Source organism: Epinephelus moara, chromosome 1 (genome assembly GCF_006386435.1).
Source record: "Epinephelus moara isolate mb chromosome 1, YSFRI_EMoa_1.0, whole genome shotgun sequence".
In the NCBI taxonomy this organism is placed as follows: domain Eukaryota; kingdom Metazoa; phylum Chordata; class Actinopteri; order Perciformes; family Serranidae; genus Epinephelus; species Epinephelus moara.
The window spans coordinates 47027774-47046559 of record NC_065506.1 but is presented as its reverse complement, the minus strand read 5'-3'; the positions used below and the strand labels follow the sequence as shown (position 1 = coordinate 47046559).

Genomic DNA, 18786 nt, shown 5'->3' with positions numbered 1-18786 from the left:
ATGACATCACCTGCTGGTTTGTGGACTCTCGTTTTGAACAAGCCCCCAGATTCAGCACTGGCTTTGAAGCCAATTTTACGTTGCGGCCAAGCAGTGGAATTACAACTTCCAGGTCCGAGCTAAAAGTGACTGTATTTGGACGAGAGGGTGGAGATAACCCATACGCTAGCTGCTAGCTTGGTCAGCACAGTGTATTGACAGCTATGGCTAACCATGATGATCAAAGATGTTACATTAACTCTATAAACTGAAGGTGAAATAAACATCAAGAATGCTTTGTTATAAGCAGAATCTAGAGCTACGTCTGATAAGGTGTTGCATGTTTCTCCTCTGGATGTTATTCGTCGGTGGCAGGATGGTTGAAGCATTCATGGGTACCGGCTGCAGGGTCGTCAGCTGGGGGCCATCCCTCCTTGATGTTTCGGCCCTTTAAACCCAGAGCATCTTAGGATAGTGGGGCAGCAGTTAGGGACGTCTCCCTTCCGCTCCCTGCAGCTGGACCCGGGACTATGCAAGGCAGGGGCGTCCTCCCTGAGCCAGGTCTGAACCTGACTGCATACCTCTTGCACCTCGGCTGCATGGGGCATTGAAGACTAGAGGCCCGTTTCCACTGAAGAAGTTCCTGGTACTATTTGGGGGGCAGGAACTTTACAGGAACGTCCTCTCGCTCGGCCCTCTCAACCGCCGTGTCTCCACTGAGAGGGCGGAGCAGGAGGAAGGTTCCTGTAAAGTTACCGGGCTCTGGATGTGACATAATCGTTGCGCAACCATTCATGCAGCAAAGAAACAAAGAAGAACAACAACAAAGAAGAAGAAGCAGAAGTAAGAAGAAGAAAGCAGACATAAGAAAGACGATAATCAACATGGAAGAAGCTGAGGTATTTGCTGGGTTTCTGGCGTGTCTCTTTGTTTACATGGCGGTGGAAGCTATGAACGAGAGAAGACATCTGCTGAGTTTTAAAAATGCCGGCTATTTTGTCGCTTTCTGATGACGTCACATCCCGCCTTGAGTATATCCAATCAGCACCAAGTAAACCCCAAGCCCCAGCCAGGAGTTTTTAGGGGCCGTTCTGAGTACCTACTCCGAGGCAAGGACTTGTTTAGCCCCTGTAAAAGTTCCAGAACTCTGTCCTTCGGGGGTGGTTCCTGCAGTGGAGACACGCACCAACGGCCCCGGCCCCGTAAAATTACCCCGAAGATCCTGCGGTGGAAACGGGTCTTAGGATTAACCTTCGCCCGGAGAAGGGTTCCAGCTCTGGCCTCTGGTCAACCATAGCCATCTTGAGCTCGTCTCGGCTGCCATGGCTCTCTCGCTGATGGCTTTCTTTAGTTGTCTGGGTTCCAAACCGATCTTTTGTAAGAAATAGTGCACTGATGTTGATAGGAAACCATGGCAGCCGACTTCAATAGGGAATAAGGATGCATGCCACCCTCTGACAAGGACCTCATCAATCAAGTCCTGGTACTTTGCTTTCTTTAGCTAGTGAGAGATGGCTAGCCTATCTTCCCAAGGGAATGTAAGTTTGGCAACCAAGATGGTTTTTGTGCTCCTTGATGTTAAGATCATGTCTGGTCGGAGTACCCCTTCCGGAAAGACAAGTCTCCTCTTCAGGCCCACCTGCATCTCCCAGTCAGGCTTAATTCAAAACCGAAACCAGGCTCTTGGCAGCTGTTCTTGCCCTAGGAGTCTTGACCCCTTCCCTTTGGAAACTGACCGCTTTGGGTGGTGAAGCCAGTTCTAAAGTAAGGTAGAAATCGCGACAGCTGTACAGCAACGCATTTGTTCTATGGGCCCAACGATGTGGAAGATCTCGTCAATTTTACACTTTTGTCTTTATGCACCACTGAGCAACTTTTATCAGAATGGCCCTGCCTCAAACGTTGTATCCAGTTTTACTTAGACATCCACGATTTTGAAGCCTTTACTTTGGCAATTTGACTGTTGCCATCTTGGATATTTGGAGCCAAAAATCACCCTATTTGGACAAGAGGATGGAGATAACTTGAAGTTTGAACACAAGCTGCTAGCTGGTTAGCATGGTGTATTTACAGCTATGGATAACTGTGATAATGCTAATACAAATTTTCGCTAGCAAAAAAAACTACAGCTACGCCTATACTCTGTCAATCTGGGGTTATGCTATGTTCTGGATACATAACCAACGTTGTCGCCATGGCAGTGACTAGTCAGTGGACGGCACCCACTTGTCATTTAAAGCAGCTACACTCTTAATTATACACATTTTTAAGCTTTAATATCTTCTAAAGAGGTGAGTTGTGTAACAGTTCAGCCCTGTACAGTTGTCATAAATCAGGAAATCAGACCTAAAGACCATATTTGTACCAGGCTGTAAACATTTTAATTAATGCTGTGAAGTTGAGCATTTAAACATGAGGGTCTGTGGGGATTGACTCGATCTTGGAGCCAGCCTCAAGTGGACATTAGAGGAACTGCAGTTTTTGGGACTTGAGTGTTGGCTTCATTTTTATAGCTTCGTAGGTTGCCACTTTGTGAGCACGCTGAAAGTCAAACAGGTCTCACAGGATGTTTTGTAGCATAAAGCTTCAGAAAACAAGATGTTTGGACAAGTATAATTTACTAATGTGGCCTCAGGGTTCATTTATAGCTTTAAAAGTTCCTGCAGCTCTAACTAATCCCTTCTTTCTCTGCTTCTAAACACGTGAAGAATAAATGAAAACTAAGTGATGTGCCTTCATATAAGAGATCACGTACACGTTCTCTACCCTGTGAGACATTCCTTTTCATTTTTAAGTAACTTTTCAGCAGCTGAATGTTGAAATTTACTGTCATGTACAACTAGGTGTCACTTACACTGGAGACATGACAACACCACTTTTTAAATGGCTGATTTCGTCACCATCACTTTTTAAAAGCATAACTTGTTTAAAATGTTCTGAGACATAACTCACACCAAGAAATTTTAACTACTAAGATGAGAACACTTTAAGAGGGTTTATTTACATGATAAAACATACAATGTAGTGTTCATATATAAGAACCAAATGTGCATTGTCCAAAAAAAGTAATGAAAAAAAAAATCCCCTCTGACCTCCTGATTCTAAAATGACCCAAAAATGTTCATCCATCAGTCCAAGTTCTCCATTCTCCCTCTGTGAACTTGACAACACACGAGCTGTTTAAGTCCAGGGGTTTATAAATTAATTCAAATTAATTAATGTGTCAGACATAAAAATGTGCCACATGCTCAATTAAAGAGTTAATTTCCTTAAACACAAAAGTGACCAAAGAGTAAATCATCCCGTGTGTTGACTCGGGAGAGAAAGTGTCACTGCATTATATTTCTATATTTTTGAATTTTCAACTTATTACTGATTTTGTATATTTCTGATATAAAGAATATCCACCATATTGATGCATAAAAATTCACTCGAGTGCAGGAAATGAAGTGTTTGACGCTTGGTATTTAAGACTCAGTGAGTGTGATTCACAGTGCACGTGGTCGGGGTCAGCTTCAGGTTTCAACACACACCCTATAAATGCTGATCAAACTGCACCACCACATAAAGAGGTTTCAACAGACACATTTTAATTCCTAAGAAATTCATTATATTCACAATTTCTACAAGTAGCAGTTTAAACTAAAGGCTCATTTGTATCATCAGTCAATCTGAATATATAAAACCTCTGTCAGAGTCTGTCAGCCTGAAGACTCCCCTCGACCATAACACACAACCAACACCTTTAAAAAAAAGAGGCACCACGTGAACATTACATCTAACTCATGAACAAAGAACTAATATCAGTGTGTCATCAACAGTGCACTGCTTTCAACATCAGGTAACAACATAATCACCGTAACGTAACATTTATTAGATCTAAAGTGGAACCACCAAAACTGAATTCAAAGTGACGAGTGGATTCAAATAATGCGTTAAAAAAAATTAAAAACATTTCGCGTCAGAAGCCCAAAGGAATAAATAAGATAAAAGCAAAGGTGGGGAACAATTTACAGTTAATTCAGAGTGCTTTCAGAAACACACACTGATCACAACACGCTTACTGCACAGGAACATTATCATCGTCTTTGCAGAACATCTCCATGAACGGCTGTGAATCAGCAAGATTTATTTCATGACAATCGAAAATCTAAAACATGAAGCTGTCAAATAAACTCTGTGGAGGAATCTCTAAAGAGATGTCAGTTCTGAGGGTGCTGATGTGTATCGCCGTTCAGCCAGTCTGAAGTTTGTCAGTAGAAAAAGGTGCCGAAGTCGCCCATGCCGTTACGTCTGAACTGGTTTCCCTGAATGGAGACGAAGATCTGATGGTCCATCAGGTCCTGGACAGCTCGGCTGCAGGACGTCTCCTTGTTTCTGCTCAGCTGACGACTGAACTGCCACTTCTTGCCTGAGGTGGAGGCTGCGTCACCGTCTGTGCTGTTGTTGTTCTCTGCTGACTCGGGCTGGACGTCTGCCGAGCCGCTGCTGGTCGGATTGGTTGTGGAGACGACGGGAAGATCTGTAACACCTTCCTGCTGTTTGTCCTCAGCTGTCGGTCCAGCAGAGTCCTCTGGAGACAAAAGCTCTGTTCAGTATTGATTCTGTGCTGCTTGCAAACAAACCTGCCTTCATGTCTGCCTTCATATCCTCATCTATACTTATTTAATGTACTGTTCCGACTGTGTTAGCTCCACCTACCTCCACTTCTGTCCTGAGGAGCTCCATGTTGTTCCCCGTTGTTGGGTTTCACTAGAATCACCCCGTAGCCTTCATTGTTGTGGATCACATTGTTCTCCATGGTGATTGATGGCATCCCGTCCAGCCCATCAGCAAAGTCCTGCACACACCCCCAAACATTTCACATTTAATAACAGGGTTAGAATAAAAAAATCACAGGGACAGCATTCCACTTAACACTGAAGATGACACTTGTTTCCAGCAGGCTGCCATCTTGTCTTTCTCTCACCTTGATGAGGATCCCGTCCTTACAGTGATGGATGCCGTTACCGACCAGACTGCAGACACTGCCGGGGTAAATCTCCACACCGGCCCCCTGCGTACAACACACAGCAACATGACTGACCACGTGTAGTCACATTTACATCAAAGAGTCTCTATAAACCAACCAGACAATATCAGCTGACCCGTATATCATCAGTATCACTGCATGTTATATGCAGATGTGTTTATTTGTACTGTAAAATGTTTCACTCAGCACACACCTCAGTCACAATTTTTAAAGCTGCACTGATTTCTTTTGCCAGCTGGAGGCAGTACAACAAGTCCTGAACACAACACTGACACATCATCACCTCTGAAGCTGAGCTACAGCCACACAGATTCTAATTCTGAGGGAAACACTGTTTGTTCATTATATATTTAGACAATTAGAGAAATCTCCACAGTTGTTGCACTGATAAAAATCCTGTCAACATACTGAGGTGATGGTCCTCTCCTAAAAGAGCTCCTAAAGAAACAAGATTTATCTCTGAGTGGATCTACTGCACTGACTGTTTGTGTCAGAAGAAATGTTTATTGAAGAGATTCCTGCAGTGAGTCAGCTGTGAGACTGTTCCCACAGTCAGCACAGACTGTAAACCGACTCAGAGGGGTCTCTACTAGGGTTGGGTACCATTCATAATTGAACCGATATGGTACCGGTACCAAACGGTACCTTATTTCGGTACTTTTTAACCCTATGGGCCCTAGGCGGTTTTGGGGTATTTTTACTGCCTTTACTTTTAAGCTCATATCACAGTCATTATAAAGGCTACATACACATGCTATATCTTGTTTTTTTTCAGGACAATCTGCGCTAACCAGATTTACCATCATTTCATGTCCTTCTATGTGCCTGTATTTTATATCAATGAAAAAAACAAATCCGTGTGACTAAATTCTTACATTTTTACATGTATCTCACCATAGCAAGTTGGAAAATGACATATTCTGCCATATATGAAGAGGAGAGACTCTCTGGAATCTGGCAATATGTCCCCCTCAATGTATATGGTGACTACGGCCCTCTCATGCATGCATAATTAGGCTACAGTTGTCTGGGTGCGCAAAGGTGAAGTGCGCTTGTCTTGTCATACAAAGTTTGATGGAGTGTCAACTGGACAATATGGAGATATTTGCATCTTGAAAGCCGGATTACAAATGTGGAAAGACAGGGAGAAACACACGCAAGCCTAAGACGTGGTAAGATACGATATTCCTCACTATATGAAGTGACTGATGACAAGATCTGTATAATGGATTGTAAAGAAATTTGTCAGGTTTTTATTTTGTAGACAATCTGGATTTATAGCGTGATGGGATGACAGCACAATGATGTGTGTGGTATCATTGGAAAGGTCTGCTCCTGCGCTTTCATGTGATATGCGTGGCATTTCTGTGCGAGCCTGCATTCGCGAGTAATCCATCCTGTGCAAGTAATGTGTGTGCAAAGCTGTATGAAAGCTCTGTTATACATCATTTTATTGTAACTTTATCAATTTTTTTTCGCTGTGAAAACATTGGATTACCGACAAGTGCTTGGCCTTGTCGGAAAGCTACAGCTCTGCCGTTTCATGTGATATGCGTGGCTTCTCACTATGACGCACGGAAAATCCAGAGAGAAGAATGGGTGTGAATTTGGACGCACTATGCGTCGTTTGGGCCCATAGTCTAAACTTCTCAGTTTCAACATTTTATTGAGAACATTTAGGAACAGTGCTGCACGTTAACTTTTGTCTGCACATTTTTTTTGTCGCCATTGTTGCTGAGTCTGAGGTGCGGGTCATGTGCTTTTGCTCCGCCTCCATCTCAGGTACCGAAATTTGGCACCGATTCATTTTAAGTGAATCGGTACTCGGTAGTACCGACGTGAATCGGTACCCAGTACAAAAAGTACAGAGTTTCGGTACCCAACCCCAGTCTCTACCTGTGATCAGCACTCACCTTGGAGCCATACAGGTCACACATGTTCATAGTGAGATGGGCTGATGTTCGGACGATCACTCCCGTGGTCTCACACTGCAGCACACAGTTCTCCATGTTCAGAGTCCCCTGACGCACACCTGACAGAAACCACAGGAAATGACACAACAGGACAGTCAGCATGTTAACAGATAGCTTCACTGTTTATTTTATATCACACAGCAACATGTGTGCACGACACGTAGGCCTGAAAGATGCAATTCATACAAAAATCTCCAAATTTGAAAAGTTTTTGATGCCAAATCACAGCTTGTTTCAGGCTGCAAATAATCATCAGTCATTATCTGTCAGTTATTTTCTCGAGTAATCGATTAGTTGTTTGATCTACAAAATGTCAGGAAATGGTGAAAAATGTCGATTAGTGTTTCCCAAAGTCCACGATAACATCCTCAAATGTCTTGTTTTGTCCTAAAACCAAAGATATGCAGTTTTGCTGTCATGAGGAAGGAAAGAAACCAGACAATACTCACATTTAAAGAGCTGCAGTGCGATAATTTCGACTTTTTCTTCCTTGAAAAATTGTTTAAAACAATTAATTTATTATCAAAATAGTTGGCAGTTAATTTAATAGTTGACAACTGGTCAATTAATCGATTAATCACTGCAGCTTTAATGGTGTTCCTCAAAGTCCTGCTGTCTTAATGAGGAACTCTGAATGGATTTTTGACCATTTTTCGAGTGGTAATAAAAAGATTAAATCTATCACAATATCTGTGTGACAAATGGTATCAACCTAAAAATTGCTGCAACAACTAACGAGGCATAACTGAGCATGTGAATGGCCATCGTGTACTTCTATCATAGTGTTCTAGGCTCTATATGCTCTAAACTCTAAAAGTTCCAATAGCCACCTAAACCAAACCACAATGTTTATTACAGATTTATGACTAGAAAAACTTGACACTCAGTGCTGAGATGCATCTCAAATTAATCTTGAGGTTCCAGCTTTCAGACGATGTAAACCACTTCTATGTAGCAAAAGCTATTGACCTGCTGTCTCCCCCTAAAGATCCACTGTCCCCCTTTAAAAAAGACAAAATGGGTCTTTTGTTGGGAGGGGTGGAGGAGAAGAGGTTAACTGAAAGTTGAAGTTTTGTAGATTATAACAATAATATCACATTTAATGACTGTGTTTTCAACATATAACAGATTCTACAGGATCTGTTGGACCAATTTTCTGGTAAAAGCACTTAAAAAAAGAAAATTCTTAACAACATGACAGTGTTTAACAGGTTTACAGTGAGGAGCCACAGTAACAGTGTATACTCACACAGAATGCCCTCAATAGCATCGTGCTGGATGAACTTGATGTTGGACATCCGTATGTCAGCTCCGGTTGACTCCACAAATGAGTCGCCTTTGTTTTTCTTCTCAATCACCACCTCATCAGGAAGCCCAAAGCCTGACGTACAGACAAGAGTAATGACGTGTGTGTGTGTGTGTGTGTGTGTGTGTGTGTGTGTGTTTTCAGACTGCGCTGCTCACCTGTGAGGTTTAAACCCAGAGGGATATAAGCCCTCTTCTCACCGGGATTCATTTAACACATCCAGATACACTTAAGCAATCTGAGGCAAACCAGTTAACATACAAAGCTCACCAATGATGTCCAACACCACCAAGACACATTATGTCAAAACAGTCAGAGTGTATTTATCACAAGGCAACACGAGGAGAAAGGACACAACCCTGCAGGGAGCCAGTACTAATTGATTTACAACTACGCTCTCCAAACACTGATCATGTCAGCGCAAACAAGATAAGAGCTGTTTACCTTCTATAGTGATGGAGTCAGGCAGAAAGATGGAGCTGCTGACACTGTAGATCCCTGGGAGAACTATGACCACATCATCCTGATGGCAGGCTTCCACTGCTGACACTGGGTCTCTGTGGAACTAAACACAAACATGCAAACACACACAGCTTAGAGGATCTCACCCACTGAGTGTATACATACTGTACAGTTTAGAGCTGAGCCTGAGAGCTCCCACAGAAGCCAGAGTTTCCTTCTCTCTGGCGCCACTCTCAGGACAAGCTTTAGATGTGGCCCCACTGGAAACAAGGATCTAAGAAGAGAAAACGTGTCTCTCCAGTTTAAACCAGCCAACAGTTTCACTGAGGCGTTTAATGTGAATGTACAAAGCACCCGGCTTCACCCTGGCTGTTCTCCAACTCAGCTGAGTGCACAGAAAGTGTTTAAGAAGTCATGATGCCGTTACACAAGATAATCCACAGACTTTGTTGTGAGCAGTTTCACATAGGAACTATTTTCTTTCGACTGAACTGCACTCCACACGCTTCCTTCTGCAAGGTGATTGCTTTGGAGGGTGTGATTTGGTGTGTGGTGGAACTGACCTGAATCTCAGTGTCCTCAGAGGAACACAGAGGCAGCAGTCTGTCACTGAGGAGGGACTGGAGCTGGGTGGTGCTGCAGGAGGCTGTGACCACATGGACCACCTTCACACCCGACTCTCTGGGCCCACGACTCTGCGCACACTGCTGCCTGGCATTGCCTCTGTAGCCCAGCACATACCTGGAGAGGAAGTGACGGAGGTAATGATGATGAGGAGGAAGATACTGATGGAAGATTGGATTAGAGACAGAGAGAGGAAGTAGTGGCGATGGTGTGGGGAGAATCTCAACACATCTGTTACCTCAGCAGGGGGTTCTCTATGATGTGCAGCTTGCGTTTGAACGTCTCCAGCTGGTCGTAGAGCTTCAGGCCCTCCACCATGGACACGTTGTCTGGCTCTGAGTCTGAGTCGGCGCTGAGGCCGCTGCGCAGCACAAAGAACTGCTGGAAGCACTGGGAGCATTTTTCCAGTAAGGCCTGGTACTCTGCCACCAGGCCTGCTGGGACTCTGTCCTCTAAGATGTCGTAGTAGCTGAGAGAAGACGCATTTTCAAACAGGATTCATGGGAATAAAACAACACTTATTAATACTACATCATACCCCAGACACAAGGTGCACTCACAGCCTGAGGCGAGGCTCCACACAACGAACAAAGTAATCAAAGTCATCGTCTTCATCTTCCTCATCCCACTCTCTCCAGATGTGCTTATAGAAAAACCTGCGGATAGAAGAAGAGGAAGACATATCTGGGTATTAAATTCAGACTCTTTAAAAACACAAACGAGCAAACTTCAGGCACAGAATCATCTCGGGAGTCTCACCTGAGGTGCTCGACAGCGAGGGCGGTCTGATCAAAGTCCCCAGACTGCTCGTAGACCACCAGGAGCTCCTGCAGAGGGACTTTGTGCTGAGTGGCCTCCAGCAGAGACGTCATGGCGTCCTCGGTGAGTTCACAGCCTCTGGTGTCACACTGCAGAGGCAGCGCCAGCTTCACACACGCCTTCAGATCCTTCCAGTCCACATCACACACCTGGAATCAAAAAGCAGCTCTTTAGCACTCACACCTGAAGTCATGAACCACTGTTCACTGTAAATACGTTCTACCAAATTTCCTGTGTGGATAAAAATATATTTTGGCAGCTGCTCAAATGTCACTTGTGTGTCAAATCAATGACCAAGTGACCAAGGTACATTCATAATATTAACAGAAACATGTGTGAAAGCTGGTCTCACCTCCACCAGGACATCGAAGACATCAGTAGACCACAGAGCCAACCAATCACACGGCTCCACCACCTTCTCCAGGTAGTCTGCTGTGAAGGCCTTCACCTCAGATGGCTTACAGTCTCCTACACACAGATATATACACAAGGACTGAGCTCAGGGATGTAATGATTTAGAATTATTATTATTTTATTGTATTTGAGTGTGACTATGTAAGAGTGTGTGCTGTTACCGAGCATGTAGTCCTGGTACGCCTTGAACCTCTCATAAAAGAGCAGGTGGCTGGTCTGGAAGATGTCGGGAAGACTTGAATTCACTCCTTCACGGTGCTCACATCTCTGCAGCTGAGTCCCTGATTTCTCAGAGATTAAATGGTCTGTGCCACTGTCATCATCACTCTCATCGTCATCACTCTCATCTTCATCCTCCTCTTCATTCTGAAACAGAGCTGTTGGGAGAAACGTATGCATTACGAGCTGTAGAGGAATTTTATTGCTCTTTTCTACCTTTGGAGTTTCAGCAGCAGCGGCTCCTACGGAAGTGTTCCAGTGGAGTTATACGCTTGGCTAAATTACAACTGGACACCGGTTACGTCGCCCACCAGCAGGAGCATTGGTCCAGTGCGGCACAGTGCATTCTGGTAGTTGTAGGTTTTCTACCTCTTGAGCAAAAAGCGAATGCCACGGCCCTTTTTCTCCGTTTACTTTATTTGTTTAGCTGCAATTTCAGAAGTATTTGCATCTTTTTACAGCATAGACAAACCAGTTTTATGAAAAGTTGTGAAATCCTTCTTTAACACGCTTCAGCTGATTTCCACTGACATCCTGCAAACAGGTTAAACCAGTGCTACCAGTAAAAGTAGCGACTACTGAGCAGTATCTGTGATGGGCTACATGGTGGAATGGGCAACAGAGTGTATGTGTCTGTTTCTGTCTGCCCCCCAGCCACACATTTCTGTCTGTTCTTTACGATTTTTTTGGACAGTTTTTGCCTTTATTGATAGGACATCTAAGACAGACAGGAAAGGTGGGAGAAAGAGGGGGGACAGTCACAAATGTCTACAACAGAGGCATCAAACATAAACCTGTCATCCTTTTATCCAGACCACAGGATGACTTTGCACAGGACGGCCCACCAGCAGATGGAGACATGACATAGAATACTTTTCAATGTATGTAATATTCATTCATTGTGCAAAATAAGAAACAGCATGTTGGCCGATTCTGCTGACAATTTCCAATATTCCATGCATCCCTAACACAGGTTATTCTGCGATGGTTTTACTGCTGTGGCCCAACTGAGATCAAATTGGGCTGTACATTGCCCATGAACTAAAACAAGTTTGGTACCCCAGGTTTACGCTGTCGACTGAATACACATAAGTAATTTGCCTGATCACAGATTATATGAATTACTACACCCTTTAATTTCACCAGCCTTCAGAGGGGGTCCATGAAAAACAGGGTCATCCAGCTGGCACCTCAGCCAAACATGGAAAAGGTTAGTATCAGCTGAGGGAGGGAGGAGGCAAAAGCAGACACAGAGAATGAGCCTTAATTACATTTCAAGCTTGTCTTGGTCCCAGTTCATGTAGGACTGGTGGTGGTGCTGCTACAACAACAACAACAACAACAACAGCAGCAGCAGCAACTTTACCACTGACACTTTCATCACCCTGACTTTTCAGGATGCACCAATAAACAGATCTGATCGTGTATCATGAGCTGATTCAAAATTGTGGTGCAGATATTTGGTCTTACAGTGCAGGTTGTAAAAATTGGGGGGGAAATACGTGTTGTCTCATATCAGTTAGCTACGTCACTGGTTTACAAACTAACCACAACGTTAGATGGCACTGAACAACATCTGGCTCCACTGGTTTGGGGCAGAAAAGATATGAAAATACACAAACTGTGACTGTTACTGTCACATGAACACAGGAAACATTGTTTAAACGTGTTTAACTGCACACCGACCCAACTACATCAGAGGCTCAACTTACACCAGGCAACACTAGTTTAAACGCTAATCACTGACACTAGCTAACACTGCTAGCGTATTTTAAACATGACTAATTAAAACACGACACAGACCTTGACTTATCCCGGACACAGGATGTAACTCCTCAGGAATCCCGTTGTTCTTCTCCGTGTCGATATCAACGTTAACGAAGGACTCGAAATCCTCCACCACGATGTCCGTCATCTCGTCCCCAGTTTCTCTCGTCCCGACAGACGGGTTTTCTTGAGCTTCTTGCTCCATGGAGGATTAAAAACAATTGTTTAATACGTTAACAAATATATAGGTCGGTTTTAATGAGCTAACAGCGAGCAGCGATACGAAGTTCTGTCAGTTTGACACAAACACACTCAAACTTAACTGCACCCACCCAGTAACTTTCAAAATGTTCCCGGTCTGGGGAGCCACAGCCAATCAGGAGCGGTAAAATCGCAGGATGTCCCGCCCTCTCATCCCCAAGCGACTGTGAGCCAATGAGAAGAGAGACGTCAGCTTTCTCCGCCCTGCTTATTAGTAGGCTGTTTCTGCTTTGACATGTGTCTGAGTGTAAATATCGACATTTAATTGAATTTATTCACTGTAATTAGACCAAACCTTAAAATTTCCACAATACCATAATTATACATGTGTGTTTAAATAAGTGACTCAGAAATTTCGTAACTAGAGAAATTCAAATAAATAAATACATATAAATTCAAAATTTGAAAGCCCTTAAACTCATGAAAAATCAAAATGCAATGGAACTTTTCAGCGTTTTACTGTAGTTGAATATGGTTTCAAAAAAAAGAAGAAACTTGTAGCCCCTAATTTATTTTTTATTATTCCTTTTTCTTTATAAAGCTCATGTCTTATATTTATTTAATACTCCAATAATTACTTCAATAATTCTTGGATCTAATGCAAAGATCTTAAAGCTTAAATGTTGTTTATACAATAGAAATTGTTCAATTAAAAACCAGACCAAATATTGTAAGTTACGAACTAACTAATTATTTTGTTCTGTCCCTCTGTGACAGTAATACAATTTTGTGAGGGTGAATAACTGTCCTAACACTTATGAAGTAAACTTGTTTTGTATATATATGTCTAAAATATTATGTTAAAAATATTTTTATTAGATTTTTATATTTTCAATGTGCTTATTATTTCATATTTTGAACATTATTTCAATTTTTTGAACAATTTAAATATTTTTAAATTAATAGAATATTATGTTATTTTATGAAAGATGATGTCAAACATGACTTTCATAAAACACAAAGGGTACAGGAAGAGGAGGAGTGAAATAATCAAGGTTAACAAGGCTTTAATAGATTCGATCACAGCACCAGCTTCAGTCAAAGATGCTCCAACATCAGTCCTGGGAGGTCACAAAGGCTGCATATAATGGCACAGTCCTTGTAGCTTTAGAGTTTTTTGAATATTTAATGGCACCAATATATTCATTGAATTCATTCTTGGATATAGGAAATAATGGTTTGCATTTGTGGATGTGTTTGTGTATGTTTAGATGAACATTAGAATGTCTGACCAAAATAAATCCAAAACAAATGTGAAACAGTTTCGACTGAACGTTTACAAAATTAGCAGTCAGAATTAATTCAAATGTAACTTCTCTCCTTTTATTAGTAAGAAAAAATTTGAGATGCAAAGCCTACCTCTTTCCCCAAGGCACATTCTCCAGTATACCATTCCATAATGAAAATATGTAAAGAACTGTGACATTTTTTTAATTTTATTTAATAACAATAATAATAATAATAATAATAATACAGGAACAATGTGAAAATGCACACATATTTATATGTTTGCTGCATTATACAAACTGTCTGTTGCAACCACATCTTGTCACCACTGGGGGGCAGCAGTAGTCTGAATCAAACCTGAGGCACTGATGACAGAAGAAGAAGCGGACGGAAGTGTTTCGGTGGAACGTTTCCGGGTCGTGGAAACAACCGTAAGGTAAAATATGGTGAATTAACTGACTGATTTCTTATTATAAAGGTTAAGTATGTGAAACGAAGTTGTAATATGTCCGCCACGAGATGTGGTTTAACGTAACCTACGCACAGCTCTTTTACCGGCGCGCATCACCACGTCAGGTAGCCGTTAGCGTTAGCATGCTAACGATTTATGCTACAGTCTGTGGTTTCATGCTGCACCACAGAAAGCCATGTCCCTTTCACAGATGTACCTCTGACATTATGGTGTGTCTGTGATGTTGTCGCGGGAGATGTTGCACACATCATTTCCACAAATTATTCTACTTAACTCGCGCGCTTGTGTTCAGGGTTACAGAAGCTAAACCCCATTAGCCCCGTCATAGCAGTAAGGTGCAGATTCCGAAGCAGCTCCTGTGTTCAGTGACGTTAAATCACTGTTTTTATCAATGGATTCTGGCTTTGAAGAGAGCGACATAACAGCTCCAGTTAACTGCTGGAAGTTGTTGTCTGACTGTAAGATAAGGTGGTGAAAATATATTAAATATTGCGTACACTTACACGGATGCCGATTTTTTTAGGTTGCTAAAATACATTTTGTTGTTGATCCCACCCACCGCAGCACACTGCGGGTCATGCCGACTCACATCTTGCATATAATACACTGACTATGGATAAGAACCTCACACACCCCAACGTATAACGATCCAAACTACCTGTTCAAGTAAATATAAGTATGTGAGATGACTCCGTATCAACAGATAATCAGTAATTAAAGATTCAAATTAGAGCCAAAAAAAAGATATACACAGCTTTACTTTCTGTGCACTTTTTTACTTGTCTGTAGTGCTCCCCTAAGGTTAAAGCTCAAAGTGTGAGTGTTAAGGCTGAGAAGGATCATTTAAGGCAGGGGTGTCCAAACTTTTTTAAATGGGGGCCAGATTAGATAATGTAAAAAAAATACCTGCAGAGCCAGCGTCTTGATGTTTCTTGCATCATGTGCTAGAAAAAAAATCACATACAAATGACAAAAATGTAAGTGTTTCATCTCTAGGTAAATAAGTATTCAACTTTCCTGAAAGCAGCGGCCCTCACACTTGAGCCTGTGGCCATGGCCCTATGTGACTATGGGGTAGCTGTGGCTCAGAGGTAGAGCGGGTTGTCCACTTACCGGAAGATTGGTGGTTCGATCAGTCTCCACCTGTCGATGTCAAAATACTGATAGGGCAAGATACTGAACCCTGAATTGCTTCCAATTGCCCCATCAGTGTGAGACCTTGTGAATGGTTACTGACACCATGTAAGGTATCCTTGGCCACCAGTGTGTGAATGGGTGAATGTGATGTAGTGTGAAAGCGCTTTGAGTGGTTGGAAGACTAGAAAGGTGCTACACAAGTGCAGTCAATTTACCAGGTCTGCTATCTAGAAGGAAATATCCAGTCTGGGGTAATTCCTCATGTGCTTGTTTACTGTCTGTTTATGAACGCACATTAGTTCCGCCTGCAAATTGTGTGACTGTCCTGCCATTGTGAGGTCAAACAAAAAAAAATTAAAGTGATCTGTGATTAACCAACATTGTGTTAATCATACAGTGTTGGAAGACACGCAGAGGGCCGCTAAAATCTGTCTGCACACCACACTTGGTAGAACTTAGACAAGAGTTAAAAGCTGTGTAATTCAGTCTTCAGTGTTTGGTTTGTTGAAATGATTTCATGTTCTTGCTTTAAATCTCAGATTGATCAACCCCAGAGTGGCAGTGTGAGCCAGTGAGTCTGCAGACCAACAAAGACAACATGGAGGCTACAACAGGAGCACAAACATGGTACGCACATATATTTCATCAGATTCATAGAGCTGTGTGTAAGCCTGGTTCTGTTTTATAAATTGCACATGCACATAGGGACGTTTCTGTATCACTGTGGTGTGGTGGTGTATACTTATGTATGTACCCTCTTCCTCTCTCACCAGGTTATCGATTTAGCCGAGCTGCTGAGCCTTGTTAAAATGTGTGATCAGAAAAATGGCAGTGACCGCAGCGAGAAGATAAACAACAATGATGATGTAGACGAGCTGTCAGCCAGTGATGAATCAGAGCCTGAGGAGGGACTCCTCACTGCTCCCTTTGACCCAGAGCTGGATGATGATGATGATGATGATGATGGCAGGGAGGTTCAGATCTCTGCTCCAGCTGTTGGACTCGGAGCTCTGAGTGCCTTCAGTCTGAAAGGAGGGAGCTCTGCTTTCTCAGACCGCAGCCACAGCATCTTTGAATGCCTGGACAGTGTTTCCCGGCTGGCCTCCTCCTCCTCTCTGAGCCAGGAGAAAGCTACAGATGGGGTGTTTGCTCGGCCTCTTCCTCCACCTCCCAGCAGGAAGACGAGCCATCCTCCGTCCAGCAGCCCCACACCAGCAAAGAAGAGAGGAGTCCCGGACTACCTGGTGCACCCTGAGCGCTGGACCCACTACAGTCTGGAAGATGTGGAAGAGACCAGCGATCAGGGCAACAGCAGGGCGGCTCACCACTTCCTATCCAGTCTGCAGCAGAGGAAGGAGCCGCAGGAGAGCAGGAGTGATTCCTCCTGTGACATTGAGCAGAAGATGATCTTCTCCAAACCCAGCAGGCTGCTGAAGGGACAACCTGCTGATCAGCCGTCGGCTGTCAGAGGCAAAGAGAAGGAAACACGCCTCAGTCATCTGGAGGAGGAGGATGAAAGGGAGGTGGGCAGGGAGAAAGAGAAGGCTGGAGAAAGGAGGACAGACCAGAATGTAGAAAAGGCTGAGGACAGAGCAAGAGATGCGGACAAAGACATGAGGGGAAATGTGGGTCAACCAGAGGACGAGAAACGGATGCAGAGAGAGAAAGATGAGGAGGAGGAGGAGAAGATAGAAGAGCTCAACCCCACGTTTACCTCCTTCAAGAAGAGCAAGCGTAAGAACTACAGGAAGAGCTCAGGGCAGGAGGAAAACTGATCAGCTCTCAAACACCTCATCTGGTCTCAGACACCAGACAAGTAACTCAGCAGCAGGCTCAGAGGCTGTTTGCTTCCCTCTCTAGTACAAAGTTGCCTGTGTCACCTCCAACCCACACCCAGCTTCACTGTACAAGTCCCCCAGAAACATTTAAAAAAGTCAGCTGGAGAAGAGGAGTGTTTTCCCCCTACTCATGGAGCTAACGTTAGCTTCACTGGCTAGCTGCAGTGTCAGTTTTCATTTGCAGCATCAACAGTCGTCAGCGAGAAGTGAAAAGTTGGTCCTGTGTGAAATCAGAGACGCACTGTTTAAAATAATGATACATTTTGATGGTAAATCTGCTGTTGTGATTGTAAACTGTAAATGTGCTGAAAATTAAAGATTGACGGGTTAGCAACAGTAAGTGAGGAGCGAGGCTTAGGGATCGTCAGTGTCATCCAAATCAACCTGAAAGATAGATGTGAAAATGTTTTTAGATTTTGAATAAAAGACAACATGAGGACAGTGAGTGTCACATCCTGTTTACACTCAGCTGGTCACACTGGGGAGGGAAATTAGAACCAGTGTGGGAATTTGAACCTGTTGCTATTTCTCCTTATTTCATTTTTCTTGTTTTAGTTTAGATCTAGCAAGTGAACGTTTTGTGCAAACTGAAAATAATAACTGTCCTCACCACCATCTTAAAGGAGTTTTCTTAAAAATAAACAAAAGTTGTTTATATTCAGTGTTTGTCATTAAAGCGCACTGTGTGAATCATCAAGGTCTAACAAGTATGTTTAATGTATCTCCATCTTCCATTCAATTCAGTCTAATTTATAAAGCCCAATATCACAATAACACTTTGCCTCACAGGGCTTTACAGCATACGACATCCCTCTGTCCTTATGACCCTCACAGCTGATAAGGAAAAACTCCCCAAAAAAACGTTTAATGGGGGGAAAAAACGGTAGAAACCTCAGGAAGAGCAACTGAGGAGGGATCCCTCTTCCAGGACGGACAGACGTGCAATAGATGTCGTACAGAACAGGTCAGCGTGATAAATTAACAGTAATCCGTATGACACAATGAGACAGAAAGAGAGAGAGACACGGCAAGCACTAATGACAATAGCTACAACATTAATTTTAGTAATAATATACTGATAACAGTCGTTGTGGTACAATGTGTTGTTATATATTAACTAGTCCATACCCATTGGTAGCTTTGTCACCTTCTACCTATGCCAGTCCTCAATGCCTATGTGCAGTTTCACATAGATTGACCACGTCAGTGTGTAGAAAAACGTGGGACAGACAGAATGACTGACTGACAGAATGACA

General features: G+C 43.0%; 2 protein-coding genes across 2 annotated transcripts; one reads left to right on the top strand and one right to left on the bottom strand.

The window, feature by feature from the left end:
- Positions 1-2969: 2969 nt before the first annotated feature.
- On the bottom strand, positions 2970-12949 carry shcbp1 (SHC SH2-domain binding protein 1). The gene is made up of 13 exons (XM_050052628.1): positions 12632-12949; positions 10771-10986; positions 10548-10663; positions 10136-10344; positions 9937-10032; positions 9615-9845; positions 9316-9493; positions 8735-8855; positions 8234-8365; positions 6925-7043; positions 4949-5035; positions 4681-4819; positions 2970-4552 (listed from the first exon to the last, which is right to left on the bottom strand). The coding sequence occupies exons 1-13, from the start codon at positions 12798-12800 to the stop codon at positions 4233-4235; spliced, it is 2133 nt and encodes a 710-aa protein (XP_049908585.1). The 5' UTR covers positions 12801-12949; the 3' UTR covers positions 2970-4232.
- A 1480-nt stretch (positions 12950-14429) lies between these two features.
- tssc4 (tumor suppressing subtransferable candidate 4) lies at positions 14430-18223 on the top strand. Its single transcript, XM_050052919.1, has 3 exons — positions 14430-14519; positions 16232-16319; positions 16466-18223. The coding sequence occupies exons 2-3, from the start codon at positions 16317-16319 to the stop codon at positions 17465-17467; spliced, it is 1005 nt and encodes a 334-aa protein (XP_049908876.1). The 5' UTR covers positions 14430-14519; positions 16232-16316; the 3' UTR covers positions 17468-18223.
- The last annotated feature ends 563 nt before the right edge of the window (positions 18224-18786 follow it).